Source organism: Thamnophis sirtalis, unplaced genomic scaffold (assembly GCF_051295495.1).
Source record: "Thamnophis sirtalis isolate CommonGarterSnake01/CBP01778 unplaced genomic scaffold, rThaSir2_p1.2 scaffold_3, whole genome shotgun sequence".
Lineage (NCBI taxonomy): Eukaryota > Metazoa > Chordata > Lepidosauria > Squamata > Natricidae > Thamnophis > Thamnophis sirtalis.
This window is the reverse complement of record NW_028261383.1, coordinates 25,094,698-25,109,943: the sequence shown is the minus strand read 5'-3', so window position 1 is coordinate 25,109,943 and position 15,246 is coordinate 25,094,698. Positions and strand designations below refer to the sequence as shown.

General features: G+C 43.6%; 1 protein-coding gene across 2 annotated transcripts; it reads right to left on the bottom strand.

Moving 5' to 3' along the window:
- Positions 1–2,754: 2,754 nt before the first annotated feature.
- LOC106548074 (tigger transposable element-derived protein 1) lies at positions 2,755–11,737 on the bottom strand. Of its 2 annotated transcripts, none has more exons than XM_087711612.1 (4): positions 11,234–11,737; positions 7,818–9,711; positions 5,745–5,864; positions 2,755–4,231 (listed from the first exon to the last, which is right to left on the bottom strand). In XM_087711612.1, the coding sequence occupies exons 1-3, from the start codon at positions 11,735–11,737 to the stop codon at positions 5,749–5,751; spliced, it is 2,514 nt and encodes an 837-aa protein (XP_087567738.1). In that variant the 3' UTR covers positions 2,755–4,231; positions 5,745–5,748. The 2 variants fall into 2 exon arrangements, with proteins under 2 accessions (XP_087567738.1, XP_013920865.2); XM_014065390.2 differs by having other exon boundaries at positions 2,755–3,965.
- Between the last annotated feature and the right edge of the window lie 3,509 nt (positions 11,738–15,246).

Below are 15,246 nucleotides of genomic sequence, written 5' to 3'. Positions count from 1 at the left end.
CACAGTGAAATAATAAACAGGGTCCAAGCCAAGATAAAAATCCAACCAACAGTATTAATGTAACCACAATTTGGACTTAGCCACACAATCAGGGCTCCAGGCTCAGTAACAAAAGGACTTCAAGGCTTTATGGAGAGCCAGCAGGGCTGGGGCCAGTCTAATCCATGGAGGGATGCTGTCCCAGAAGGTGGGCACCAGGAGAGAAACAGCTCTCTTCCAGAGTCCTGCCAGAAGCATGTCCCCAATAAATGCAACCTGGAGCAGCCTGTGCCAGATGTAACAATAGATGTTCCTGCATGAAACTTGGCCTCAAGCCAATTGAGGTGGCTTGCATGGCTCCAAATCTTGTTATTAACCTGCATGATGTTGGTTAAAATACAAAAATGTGGATTTTTGTGTTTTGGATTTCTAAAAATCTGGAAGAAGCAGAGATACAATCAGTGATGCAAATTAACTTATGTCTGCTAAAGGCAGCTCAAGACATGCTGATGAGACAAATAACTCTGGAAATCAACATTTTATTATCTTTAGGTGTTGGTATGGCATCCTTCGGATGAAGGAATTAAGGAATCTGGGCATCAGTTGGCTATGACTCCAGATTTTTACTACAAAACCCTAAGACTATTTCGTTTGGTGTGCAAGAGCCCATGTTAGAACTTTATGATTATGGGAACTTTGATACATGGAACAAACTGGGAGGGGGGAGGAGTTAGGGGAAAGAAACTACCCCATTGCACAAAAAAACCCTGTGCATTGTTGCATTTGGGGAATTATCCTTTTTTCCTGCAGGATTCATGTGGAAATTCAGATTATTTTGAAGAAAAACTCTTGTGCACGACATGGTAGTATATACACTAAAATGGACTTTAGCAATGGGAGATTCGGCTACTTGTACTGAGGAGACAAAGGACTAGATGGAAACTTTGCACAGGATTGTGTTATTTGTCTATTTTCAGGGAATAGGGATCACCGTGAGTCCCTGGGAGGTAAACAAACTTTAATAAAAAGCAAAATAAAATGGAAGAACATTTAGGAACATGATTTCTACTCTCTTAGATTGAAACAATACTCTATGCTACCACCTATAGGCATTTCCTTTCACAAGATTGGAAAACTCAGCCTTCCTTTCATGCCTCTTGATTTTCCTTTTTCACATTTGGATGTTTCCACCATTACCCATTCAATGTGTCCAGAAGCCGCTTCCAGGCGTACATCATCCCGTCAGCCTCATTTAAAAAAAAAAAAAATCTAGATTGGAGTTTCTCAACCTTGGCCATTTTAAGCTGTGTAGATTTCAATTCCAGAACTCCCCAGTCAGCCTTGCCAAGGTTGAGAAACACTGATCACTGGAGTCCTGGATGCTTCCTGACCTTCGCGATTTTTTTGCAGGTATTTAATTGCCAACTAGATAATACCATCAATGTGAAGTAGGATGGGATTTGCTCCAAGTTTACATGCAGTAGCTTGTCTGGCTAGCATTCGTGGGGTATATAGTATTCTCCTGGGTAGAATACCTAGTTGGGTAATGAAACATCTGCAAACAGCTAGCCTCAGAGGGCACCTAGGGCTACACAGTTCAAACCTGAACTACAGATATTCTCATCTACTGAAACACTGGTCTGGATTATTTTTCATTTTAACTCTGGTCCTATTGCCCAAAGTCACTGTTATGAGAAGGGCAGCCATATAAATTGTTCACATTGACAAATGTAAAACAGCAAGTGACTACCAAAGACACAGAGCGGCAATCTTCTCATAGGATTGATTTTATTTAATTGGATTAAAGTGGTAATCACAGGAGTGGCAAGTAGAGCAGGCCTTGGTGAAATCTGAAGGTGGAAGGACAGGTATAGGCCTGAGGGCACTTTGAGAACAGCCCTGTTTTTGTCACCCAAAACACCCTGTTTTTTCACTATAACTGATGGCGAACCTGTGGCACGCTTAGCCTTCTCTGGGCATGCAAGCCGCCCCCCAGCTCAGTTCCACCACAAATATGAATGCACCTCCTGCCAGCCAGCTGAAATTTGGGTCTCTGCCACATGCGGGAGATGCGTGCGCATGCATGGGGGGGTCATGCGTACATGCGTGGGGACAGACGGAGTGTGGGAGGTTGCTGCGTTCCCCCTCACGGTCTGTTTTGGGTCCCAGGAAGCTTCAGGGAGGCCCCAAAACAGGCCACAGGTGAGGGGGGTACAGTGTTCCCCCGCCCTCCCTCCCCCAGTCCCAGGAGGCTTCAGGGAGGCAGGCCACAGGTGAGGGGGGTGCAATGTTCCCCCACCCTCCTTCCCCCAGTCCCAGGAGGCTTCAGGGAGGTCTTCTGGGCCTAAAACAGGCCACAGGCGGGGGGGAGGGTTGTGGTGTTCCTCCCCTCCCCAGGTTTCAGCAAAGCCCGCTGGGCCAAAACAGGGTGTGGGGGGGAGACAGGGTGTACAGGGAGTGTCGCACACACATTGCATTATGAGTGTGGGCACGCACATACATGCTGTCGTGCACGCATGCGAGGACAAAAAGGTTACCCATCACTGTACTTTATTGTTAGGCTGTAGCTCCTTTCCTAAAACCTCCAGAGGCCAAAATTCACCAAGGAGTCGCACCCCACACAGCAACAGCCCTTACAGATAATCTATTGTTTTCTAATCTCGGCTCAAAAATCTCTTCCGAGATTTCCGGGGGGGGGGGGGGGGGGCAAGGGAAGGTTATTTCTAACCTGCCTGCAATCCCAGAGCACAAAGAACTTCAGTGTGAAACAAGGACTTCTTTAAAACATTTTTAATGTATCAATATGTTTAAAAGCCACCGATGCCCCCTTTGTGCTTGACTCTTAGCTGTCTGTTGTTTTACTCCAATGCTAATGTCATTATCACTCTCTCTGAGACTGCATGTTAGACCTGAACAACAACTGTGCCCCTCTCGGATGTTCCTCGTAGGTGGATGTGTTTATGAAAACGTGGAAGAACTCTGATATGAATCTGTTCGTGGACCACCAAGTTGGGATTTCCTACTACTGCTTTTTGCATAGTAGGAGCATTTATGCAGCTTCTTGGCGATGTATACTATATACTAAGCTTCCTGAGATGTGAGCTAGAAACAAAGCTCTTCCCACACTCGGGCACCTGTGTACAGTCTCTCTACTGTGTTGACCCTCAGGGGGATCGTTATCAGTGCCTGTAGTCTTAAGCACAGATATGGCATCAGGCCAGTGTGAGTGTCCTTTTGTGTATTTTCAACTGGGAGCTGGTCCGAAAGCTTTTGCCACCTTCGGAGCACTTGTAAGGCTTTCGTTCGTGTGGGTCCTCTTGCGTTTGCTCTCTCATCGAAGCTTTCCAAGCGCTGGCGCAGCTTCTCACCCGTGTGCATCCTTTTACGGAGCTTTAGGTGGCAACTGATCCGGAAGCTTCTTCAACACTTGAAGCATTCATTGTCTCTGATGAGGGCACCTGACCAATGAAGTTTTTGCCGTAGTCTGGACATTTATATGGCTTCTTTGCTGTGTGGATCTTGCTGTTCTTCATGAGGTTTGTTTTCCAACCAAAATTTCCCATATTGTGAGCAAATAATATCCTTTTTTTTTTTTCTTGCTGAGGAAGTGCTCCCCTGCGGAATGACCGGAGGCTTGCCGTTAATTTTCCAACAGTGTAAGTGTTTATGCAATTTATCCTTGAAGATGTGTAGTAGCTGGAACACTGTGGGTTGCACACCATCTCCGGCTCCTCTGAATTTCGAATTTTATTTCATTTTTAGCCACGCTGGAAATTGGTTCTTGTGACTTTTGATCATCATCATCTTCAGGCTTCACTGGCTTTCTTTCCTAAATGCCTTTGTGCTCCCGGTGGATTTATTCACTTTTCATTTAACCCCAGAACCCCAGAAATACAAGGTTTTGATTCCCTCCAAACTCTTGCAAATGTCTATTTCTTCAGATCTTCCCACCTGGAAAGTCTTCTCTTTTAATATCAGTTCATATTCTGGGAGAAAGAGGAAAATATATTTATGTAGCTTTTCTCCCCACAATGTATTTACAAACAACTTCTGCGGTGAGTTCTTGTGTTCCTGGGTCTCCTCTCATGCCTCCTCTTTCCTCTTCCAATTGACCTTGTTTCTAAAAGGCCACCTCATCTTCCCCTCCTGCTTGATCTAAGAAATCCTAAATTCAATCATGCTCATTGGATGGTTTTCAACACTATCTGAAGACCCCAGCTCGGGAGGATTTCAGCATCAAGAAGACTCTCTTCTAGAGCAATAGAGAACAGTTCACATGTCACTAAGCCACCAATTTATTTAATTTTTTAAAAAATTAAACAGAATGAATGGGCTCACTCACTAATATTTTAACTACCACCGTAGCTTGCAACATTCTCTCAACGCTGTCAAAATATTTACTAAGTCTGCACTACTATTAACTTTCTCATCGTTCCTATCACCCATCTCCTCCCACTTATGACTGTATGACTGTAACTTTGTTGCTTGTATCCTTACAATTTATATTGTTTCCTAATATGATTTGATTGCTTATTTGTACCCTATGACTATCATTAAGTGTTGTACTTATGATTTGTGATGAATATATATTTTCTTTTATATACACCGAGAGCCTATGCACCAAAGACAAATTCCTTGTGTGTCCAATCACACTTGGCCAATAAAGAATTCTATTGTATTCTATTCTAGTTTGGGAGGACCTCATCATTAATAACATCCTCTTCTAGGACTAAGCCACTGATTTATTGAAATATATTTCTTATTAAACACCAGTGGACTTACTCACTAACAATGTACAGCCATGATGGCTTTGGTACATGCAACAGTATAAGCCAATCAAAGTAGGTTATAACTAAGCTCAGCCTTCCCTAGATGGCTACACTTCCAATTCCCAGAATCCTTCATTCCTCATCAATCTGTGCAAAAGGACAGATAAAGCAGTGGGCTAGAAGAGTGGAAGGCTCCCCTTCCTTAAGATCAGGCAGAAAGTAAATAGCTGTGGGGGTGGGGTGACTGAATTGGGATTCCCACCAGCGGTGATATTGACTTACCTTCCCTACTGATTCGCAAATATGAGAATGCACATCTCTGTGCATGCACAGAGCCTTCCGCGCATGAGCTTTTGGCGAAAAAAAGGGCCTAAATGGATGCCGTAGAGCTGGGGCAACTGGGCGGGGCCACCCACGATTTCTGCTACCAGTTTGGCCGATCCAGTCCGAATCGGTAGAATATCACCTCTGATTCCTATCCTACGCAACTATTTGGACTTCCGGGCCTCCTCCCAATGTAAGAATCTATCATCTTTATCAAGAGGTTATAGATCTTGCCACGGAGAAGATCTATGTGGCTGCTAATAGACAACATTCAGTTGATGGCACATAATTGATCCATCAAGTGATAGGTCCACCAGACAGAAGATGGGAACTTAGGGGGCAGCTAGTCCAATATGATGCGTTTAACTGGCAGCAAGTCTCTACAGTCTTGTTTTTTCTAGGAGTCAGGTCTTCCCCATCCTGTACAACCTGACCCTTTCAACCAAAGATTCTAGGAATCAAAAATTCTATGATGGAAACTGGGACAATTTTCCTCTCCAGGAAATGGCATTTGGCTTGGTGAACCATCAAATGTGAAAGACTGCACCATGGTCGATGCAGTTCTGCAAGATGGATTTTGAAGCAGTTTTCCCCTGGGCTTCAAAAAGAGAGCATCTGGGCTCAAAAGCACCCCATGAACGTTTCCAATGATTGACTAATCTGCATCCTTACCAAATTAGTTGGCTTCACCATCACTCTCTTGCTTTATATCCATGGGAATCTTCACCTTTACAATCTCAAAGGCCTCTTCTTCCTGTTTCGGAGATTTTAGCATCGTATTCTTTGGGATGACTGGAAAATAAAAGGAAAGTAATTTTCTTGTAAGTCAAGAAAAACAAACCCTGCAGCAGTTATGCACTAGGCTTAAACGAGTAACCCTCAAACCAGCTGGGAAGAGAGGATCCAATTTGGAGATTTAATGCACAAAAGTTACTCTTCTAGAGTCAATTTTGAAGTATGTATTTGTCAATAGATCACAAAATAAGTCAGAATTGGAAAACGAGTTGTTCTTGACTTACAACCAGTCATTTTATGTAAAGCACTTCTGGCCACAGTAAAATGTTGTGGGGCTCTCTTGGCACATGGTTGGGCTGCTTGGTAATGGGCTCATCATTGTGACAGGTTGCAGCATCTTGGATTACATGGCTATAATCTGACATGTTTTCCCCACAGTTTTGCTGGGTTTTGACAAAAGGTTCCCACTCAGAACAAGGGGTGTACTTAACATCCATGCCATTTGCTGAAGGATTGTGTGATTTGCTTTAATGACCACTACAATTTTTTTTTTTTTAAATTCACATTTTGTCCAGTCATGTGAATGCCTCAATTCACAACTCCTACAACTTACGACCACATGGTTGTAAATTGGATGGTTCCAATTGTGGTGTACTTATAAATGCAATTTGCATGCCCCTAATAAAAATACCAAGGGATGCGGTGGCTCAGTGGCTAAGACGCTGAGCTTGTCGATCAGAAACATCAGCACTTTTGGCGGTTCAAATCCCTACCGCCGCATAACAGAGTGAGATCCCGTTACTTGTCCAGCTTCTACCAACCTAGCGGTTCGAAAGCATGTAAAAATATAAATAGAAAAATAGGGACCACTTTGGTGGGAAGGTAACAGCGTTCTGTGTGCCTTCGGCGTTTAGTCATGCCGGCCACATGACCACGGAAACGTCTTCGGACAGCGCTGGCTCTTCGGCTTTGAAACAGAGATGAGCACCGCCCCCTAGAGTCGGGAATGACTAGGGGAACCTTTACCGTTAATAAAAATACTTTTATTTCTTCTACAACTAATATGACAAAGGAAAGGAAGTAGCCTCAGTCAGCTCTGTCAAGGTGGTTAGCAGCACTGAATTCGTTTGGGCCGCCATTTTGTAATGAGATCGTAGATGAAATGGCCCAGAAGTGCAGAAAACAATTGACTGCAAATCTACAGCATAACGACCAACTCCAACTGAGATGCTAGTATGAAAAGGGGACATTATGCAATTTTTAAAAAGGTTAAATGGAAACTAAGTGCATGAAAAGTTGATATATTATGTTAAGTACAAAATTTTAGATTGGTGTTGAGAGCCAGTTTGGTTTTACAGATAATGCTCAGCTTACCACGGCACCAGATGTCACGACTGTGCTGCTCAACAACAGCAATTTTGGCAGTCCAGCTTGCCGATGTTAAGTAAGGAGCTCATGTGACTGCAAATTCCAGCTTCCTACCAGCTTCCCCATTGACTTTGTTGTGGGAAGCTGGTAGAAAGTGTAACCACATAGTTGTGGGAACACTACAATCACCAGAACTCCAAGGACAAGTCTTAAGTCCCTTCTTTCAGTACCAACCCCAAGTTAGAATAGTCACTTCACTAACTAGTCTTAATCCAAGGACCACCGTGGCTAAAAAAGCAAGAGAATCTGAATTCTAGTTCTGCCCTAGGAACTAAACAACAAATCTTGCCAAGAAAATGGCAGGCTCAATCCGAGAATGAAGGATCCTTGATGGTCTCTGAGCTTGGTTATTTTCTTGCAGACATTTCATTGCCCAAACTAGGTAACCTCATCAGTGCACTAATAACAAACAAGTAACAACCACGCTCAGAGAGCACCCCTCATTTCAACTCTGAGCTACAAATAGTCTCCTTTATTGGTGCCAGTCCAAGTCAACAGACTTGGAGACACCAAAAAAGTCCCCCCCCCAAATAATATTTTTTTAAAAAAAGACTACAAAATCATATTTTAAAATTACAATACCTGTAAACATCAAATCGGATCTATATCTTTTGAAAGATTCATGGTTTTCCGAGTTTTCAGGAACATCAGATCCCCTGGCATAACTAGTTGATGGTTGAGGATCATCCAGATGCTCTATTACTGTCGATCGGAACGGTAAGAGGGAGGGGACTGGAACTGGGGAAGAAATAACTTTCTTGAGGAACCCACTATGTCTGCTTTCCACACTTTCTTTCCTTTTTTCTTCGTATATTTCCCGATAGCACTTTAAAATTTCACGCATTTCCCAGTGTACCCGTCTAAAACGTTCCACATCTGGATCCATACTTTCCAATTCTGATAAAATTTTGTTAACACCCGAGAAAACGCTAGCCAATTTTCTCAGACTGAATGTTTTGGGCTGAACTTCTACAACTTTTTTCACTTCTTCTTTTCGTTCTTCTTTTCGTTCTTCTTTTTTTTCTGCTTTCTCAACTTCTTCTTCCACCACCTTCTGCTCTTCCAGTTCTTCTTTCAATTCAATTAAATCTTCGTTGGAAAGCTCTCCCTCTGTGTAAGTTATCAAACTTTGCACGTCTTCAGCGTCAACCTCCAAATCGAGGGATTTTGTGAGCGTCAAAATGTTCTTATTTATTTCGTTTAAATTTTGGTGCTGGTTAAATTCCTCCAAATTATCTGCAAGAGCAGCAAAACATTTCAAGCACTTTTTCCAAATCCCTTGCATGCATTTCACGCTAACATTCTGCCAGGCTGCTACGATGTTTTCAATACAATCCAGGATATTGTAGCTTTTCCAAAACTCGCTCAGTGTTATACTCTCATTTTCCATTGTGGCTAAGGCTTTGGCAAATACTTCCTGCAAATAGTGGGCCTTGAATGCTGAGACAGCTCCCTGGGTCATAGGCTGTAGGAGCACGGAGGTGTTTTGGGGTAGATAAATTACCTTTATATGAGGGTGGAGACTGCCGAGATCTGGGGGAAATCCAGGTGCTTTGCTTAAGAGCAGAAGAATTCTAAATGGAATCCCCTTTTGCCAACAATATTCCTTTACTTGGGGAATGAAACAATTCATAAACCAATCATCAAAAAGAATGGGTGTTATCCAGGCCTTAGGATCGGGTCGGTAATAAATGGGCAGTGAGGTTTTGCTAAAGTTTTTGAACATACAGGAGTGGTCAGATTTGAAGATTACAAATGGCTTCAGCTTGAATCCAGCAACATTTCCGCCCAATAGTACAGTTACTTTATCTTTGAATGCTTTACACCCAGGCATTGCCTGGGCCTCTTTGTGTATGTAGGTTCGCTCTGGCATTCTTTTCCAGTACAACCCAGTTTCGTCCATGCTGAATATCTGGGCGGGAAAATAGTTCCCTTCTGCTATGATCTGATCAAGTTCATTCAGAAAACGTTTGGCAACTTCTTCGTCACCAGTGGCAGTTTCCCCTGACACGTGTGTTTTCTGGTAACGAAACCTTTGCTGGAATCGCATAAACCAGCCACGGCTGGCCGTGAAGGTTTCGGTGCACTCTTCGCCTGCTCGCTCTTTCAGTGTGGAGAAAATGCTGCGTGCCCTATTCTGAATGAGGACAAGGCTCACCGGAAGCCTCTTCTGTATCTGATCTTCAATCCAGAGGATGAGGAGTTTCTCCATTTCGTGGATGAGGCCTTTTCGCTGCCTTGTTATACTTACATTCATTCCCGATGATCCTTTTATGGCCTCTCTGATCCTTTCCTTGTCCTTCAAAATGGCAGAGATGGTGGAATGGGCTAGGCCTTCTTCTCGAGCTATATTAGTCACTTTCTTCCCATCGGCATACGCTTTGATGATCTTCATCTTCAAATTGAGACTGATGACTTTTCTTTGCTTCTTTCTTATTCCTTCTGGTGTATTGGCGTTCTTTCTCTTTGCAGGCAGCTTGGTATGGGATATAAACATATCAACATGTAAACAAGCAAATAAAAATAAGGGCGGGATATATGTGTTGCTAGCTCTAATAGCAAATACGTGACTGAGAGACTGTGAAGATGTGAAGTTGTAAATGCCCATAACGGTCACAAAATTAATTAGGTATTACAGGTAGTCCTCTACTTACAAATGCAAGAGAGTCCCAACATTTCTGTTGGTAAGTGAGACGTTTGTTATGTGCATTTTGCCCCAATTTACAATCCTTCTTGTCACAATTGTTAAGTGGATCACTCCAACAGGTAAATTAGTAACATGGTTGTTAAGTTAATCTGGCTTTCTTTCCAATTGACTTTGCTTATCAGGAGGTCATAAAATGTGAGGACATTGGCAATTGTCATAAATATGAGTCAGTTATAAAGCATTTGAATTTTGATCACATGATCCTGGGGATGCTGCAATAGTTGTATGTAAAGTAGTCATAAGTCTTTTTTTTAGTGCGGTTGTAACTTTGAATGGTCATTAAATGAACTGTTGTAAGCTGAGGACTACCTGTGCTATCCTATTTCTGAATGGTCATTAAAACGTAGTTGCTAAACAGGGAGTGGCTGCACCTCATTCTGGGCAATTTCCTGCAAAACAGGAGATGACGTCTTCAGATACAAACTTTTGGCTGGCTTTTTATAAAATAATCTTGAGTTCACAAGACAAAATATAGCTACTTCTCATTTAGCTGCTACCTCAGTAAGCAACTGTTCCCAAATAGAGATAGTCCTTTACTTATCGTACCTCTTTGATTTTTTATTGTTTACTCAATGTATAAAATACAAAGAAAAACAAAATTAGGAAATTAAGGGAAGGAAAAAGAAAGTGAGAAAGAAAATATGAGGCAGCCCTCAACTTAAGACCACAATTGAGCCCAAAATTTCTGTTGCTAAGTGAGATATTTCTTGAGTGAGTTTTGCCCCATTTTACGACCTTTCTTGCCTCAGTTAAGTGAATCACTTCAGTTAAGATGGTAACACGGCTGTTAAGTGAATCTGGCTTCTCCATTTATGACAGTTGGAGAGGGAATCATGTAATCATTAATATAGATTCGCTTAACAGCCATCAGATCATGATTCATGTTTATGACTATTGCCCAAAAATGAATTAAATATGAATCATGATCTGAATTTGGATCATGTTGATCATGGGGCTACCGCAACGGTTGTTTTAAGTGTGAAAAAACCATCACCAGTCACTTTTTTAAAGTGCCATTTTAACTTGGCGAGCCGTGGTAAATCGAGGACTACTTGCATAGTACAGCAATAAAACAATGAAAAGCTTAATTTTCTCACCAACATACACAGTCCAAACAGAACCAAAATCCCAATTCTGAATTCTGCTACTACTGGTACAACTGATTAGTAACACAATTTCACAGGTTAATCATTTTTCTGGCCTCTTGTACCACCTTTGTATTCCCCTCCTCCTTCCTCCTCCATACCCCCCCCCGCCCACTCTTTTCAGCCTTTAGGGATTTGATTCTCACCCGGGCCCTCTCCACCTCCTGGGGGCAGAACTGCGTGAGATGCAGGGGCCACTGTCTCTCCATCCCCATCTTCTCCAGCGTTTCTTTCATCTTCCGGCAGGAATCCAGCTTTTTTCTGCCTATCCAGGCTTTTCCGCGGACGCTCGGATCTCGTGTGGCTTCTCCCGAGCTCCCCTCCCGCGCCTCTTCTTTGACTCTCCCCAAGGAGGCCTGGAAACCTCGGACATCTTCCTCCGACGGAGGCGGAGACGGGCCCGGAGACAGCCAGGCCACGTTTTTCAAGAATTCGTGCCATTCCGTGTCCCAATATCGGTGGCTTTCCTCCTCCGATTCTGTCTTGATGTGGGGCACGCTACCCCTGTTCAAAAAATCCTCAATGGTCTTTACTTGGACCACGATGGGCTCCCCTTCCTCTCTCTCAGTTCCTCCTCCTTCTTCCTCCTCCTCCTCCTCCTCTTCTTCCACCATCTCCTCCTTGTGCACCACAAGTTCCTGTTCCTCCATAGTTGCTGTTCTCCTCCCTTGCCGTTCCAGGAGAGGGGAAAAGAAAAGGAAGAAGGAAACATTTTGTGTGTGTGTGTGTTACAGAGAAGTCACTGGAGCCCCCCCCCCCCAATGTTGTTAAGGAAGGGAAAAGACCCCTTTTCTACCTCTTCAATCTCTCTTTTAAGAGTTGCGGAATTAAATCACCCCGTTGAATTAAAGCCATCTTTCCTCCCTTCGATGGGATTGTGTAGGGGGTTGCTTTTCAAGGGACTCCCTAAAAGTTGAATAAACGGGCCGAGTTCCGAGCTGGGTCGAAGAAGCCACGTGGGCCGCCCATCCAGGGTCCCCCCCTCCAGCGTCCTTTCTTTCCCCCCACCCCCCAGGATCCCCACCCCACCCGCGGGACTCCCTTGCGGAAGATCCGGGGCCTTTCCCGGGTGAAGAGGCCCTTTCCATACAAAGTCCGGCCAAGATCGCGACCGGAGCTCCCCTTCTTCTTTTGTCTTTCGCCGTTGTTGTTTGGGGGACGGGGAGAGATCAGGCCCTTTCAAAGGTGGTGGGGAGAGAAAAGGCTTCTTTCTTCTTTCTTTCTCCACCGATTGACTTTTACGGCCTGGTGGTTAACACCCCAGCGGGGTTTTAAACTGCCGGTTTTGCAAGCCCACCAAAGCCCGGTTCAATGACTTTTACTCGAGACCGGGAGGGGGGGGGACGACCAGCGATATATATAAATACATAAATATATATTATATATGTATACACACGATAAGGAGGTTGCACTGCCGCGAACATTTGTTCACCGCTTCCGCATTACTTTTTTTCCCCCCCAACTGATTTGCAAAACGGGCAGTTGTTTCATTTGCTTTGCATTGCAACCCCCCCCACCCCACCCCGGCAATGCTTTCCCCATTATTCTCGCCCTGCCCGCCGCTATTATTATTATTAGTAGTAGTAGTATTACTAGCATTATTATTATTATTATTGTCGCCTTGCTTTTGCCATGCGCCTTACCTTTTCCCGATCGGGCTGCAGCCTCGCGTTCTTTCTCGGAACGGGAGGGGGTGGGGGAAAAGAGAGAGAGGCCGAGCTGGGCGCCTCTTCGGCGACACCTCTCTAGACCCCGCCGCTCTATGGCTTTAACTGTTTCGCCGGCTGTTTTTTTTTTTTCCTTTCTCCTCGCGTTCGCTCGCTTCGGCCGCGCGCGCGCGCGAGAGAGAGAGGAAGGCCGCGAGGCTCGCGCCGGGGTTGTTTAAAACAAACAAACAAAAAAAAAAACCTTGAAGAGTTAAAACAGGCGTTGGTTGTCGTCACTTTGGGGGGGGGGGAGGAGGTGCGCGTGGTGGGAACTCGCCCCGTTCCGCAGCATTGACAAATTCCTTGTGTGTCCAATCAGACTTGACCAATAAAGAATTCTGTTCTATTCATTGCGATCCAGGACAGGCGAGGCGGGATAGAAAACCAACCAACCGAGCGAGTGAACCGGGTGTGTGTGTTTGTGTGTAACTTCCAAGACGCAGGAAACTCTTTGGAGCTGGGTCTTTTTCAGACTAACGTGGTTGCGAAGGGAAAGGGGGGGGGGGGCAGATAAAATTTCCGTGGGTATAAAAGATATATTTTGTTCGAATTAAAAGATTTCCGAGGTCGCAATACTGGAAGAAGGAAGATTTGCCTACTATTCAAGAATGGACATTAAAAGTAACAAACCTAGCAGAGGTGGCTAAAATACCAGCATATCTCAAGGATCACTCAAATGAGAGATATAAACTGGAGTGGAGAAGATGGATTGACTATACTCAAAATAAATATGGGACTAAGAAATTCCAGATAGTTTATGACTGAAGAAACAAGGAATGATATAATCTGTTTAGAGTTAGCCTAGCAAAGAGGAGTTAAAACTCAAATGAAAGATGATACTAACTTTATTTAAATTTATTTTAGAACAACTTTGTTAAAGACTTATACCCTTTATTGATTCTGGGAAGTGGGGGGCGGAGGTTGGGGGGGTTTCGGGTGGGGAGGTAAACATTTGTAAGGGTTTTTTTTGTAAACTTTTCAATTAAAAAAAAAAGATTTCCAAGGTCTCCCTTGGTTGAGGTGGTGAAGATTTCACACAACATTGGTAATAGTATAGAATGGAACAGAATAGGAATAAATAGAATAGAAATAAGAATAGAAATTAAGAGTAGAATAGAAAATAGAACAGAATTCTTTATTTACCAAGTCTGATTGGACACACAAGGAATTTGTGTAATGAACTCAAACCACTCTGGAGTTGCAAAACACAACTTTTAACATGCTTGATTATAATACTGTTTGAGCATTTAGTGGATCATGAAGATGAAATAGCAATAGTTAGGCTTATATACCGCTTCATAGGGCTTTCAGTCCTCTCTAAGCGGTTTACAGAGTCAGCATATTGCCCCCAACAACAATCTGGGTCCTCATTTTACCCACCTCGGAAGGATGGAAGGCTGAGTCAACCTTGAGCCTGGTGGGATTTGAACAGCCAAACTGCTGAACTGAAGTCAGCTGAAGTAGCCTGCAGTGCTGCATTTAACCACTGCGCCACCTCGGCTCTTCCCTGAAAGCTCCAGGGAAAGATTATCTTTTTTTTTGACAGTGCAATTGGAAGTTTTCCTCTTTTGATCCAGAAGGCAGGACCAAGTACAGGTAGTCCTCAATTTATGACTTTTTTTCAGTGTCATAACTTTGGTCACTAAATGAACTCTTTTAAGTCGAGGACTGCCTGTGCTTGTGATGTTCCCTCTGGTTTAGGAAAGAAATCTCTCTGTCTCAGCTTCTGAAAAGAGGTTGAGCGCCAGATCAGAAGCAGGCAAACTCCTGGCCTGTTTTGAAATCTTGTAGATGTTCTCCCAAAATGGCTGCCAGGGTGGACCTGGCTAGATCCACTCCCAAAATGTTTTTCAAAGCTCAGCATGGCTAATGGGAACTGCACTCTGGCACCTCCTTCAAGTGCACTTTAAGGAAGTGCATTGTGTAGACCAGTATTTCTCAATCTTGGCAATTTGATGTGTGGACTTCAGCTCCCAGAGTTCCCCAGCTAGTATGGAAATTGGCAGCTAAAGTTTCCACATCTTCCAAGTTCCATGGTTAGAAAACACTAATGTAGATTAATGATTTCCAACTTTGATAACCAATAGAAGTATAGATTCCAGATCCCACACCCAAATTCCCAGCAATTATCTAGGTTAGCTGTGGAAACGTATCCTCCTGGATCAGATAAATACATCTAACGTAAATTTATTTCGATGTAAGCACTCAACACTTTGTGGGATAGAAATACTCCCCCCCCTTCTCCTCCTCCCGCTTTTGTGCAGTAGCCTTTAAAGCTGCCTGCATCCAATGGCAGAAAATCCCAGATAATGAGGTATTCTTAAAAGTCACCCTTTCTCAGAATAGTCAAAGGTAGACAAAAAGCAACAACAACCCCACAACATACACAGTGGGATCAATAAAAATAAATGGACGAGAGAGAAGAGAAAAAAATGTAAGATGCACAAGCCGGA

Coding starts and splice junctions, on each gene's coding strand:
- LOC106548074 (XM_087711612.1), bottom strand. CDS start 11,737: ATGGAGGAACAGGAACTTGTGGTGCACAAGGAGGAGATGGTGGAAGAA. Junction 9,712..11,233: donor AGGAGGTGGAGAGGGCCCGG/GTGAGAATCAAA, acceptor TCCCATACCAAG/CTGCCTGCAAAGAGAAAGAA. Junction 5,865..7,817: donor ATCCGATTTGATGTTTACAG/GTATTGTAATTT, acceptor TTTATTTTCCAG/TCATCCCAAAGAATACGATG.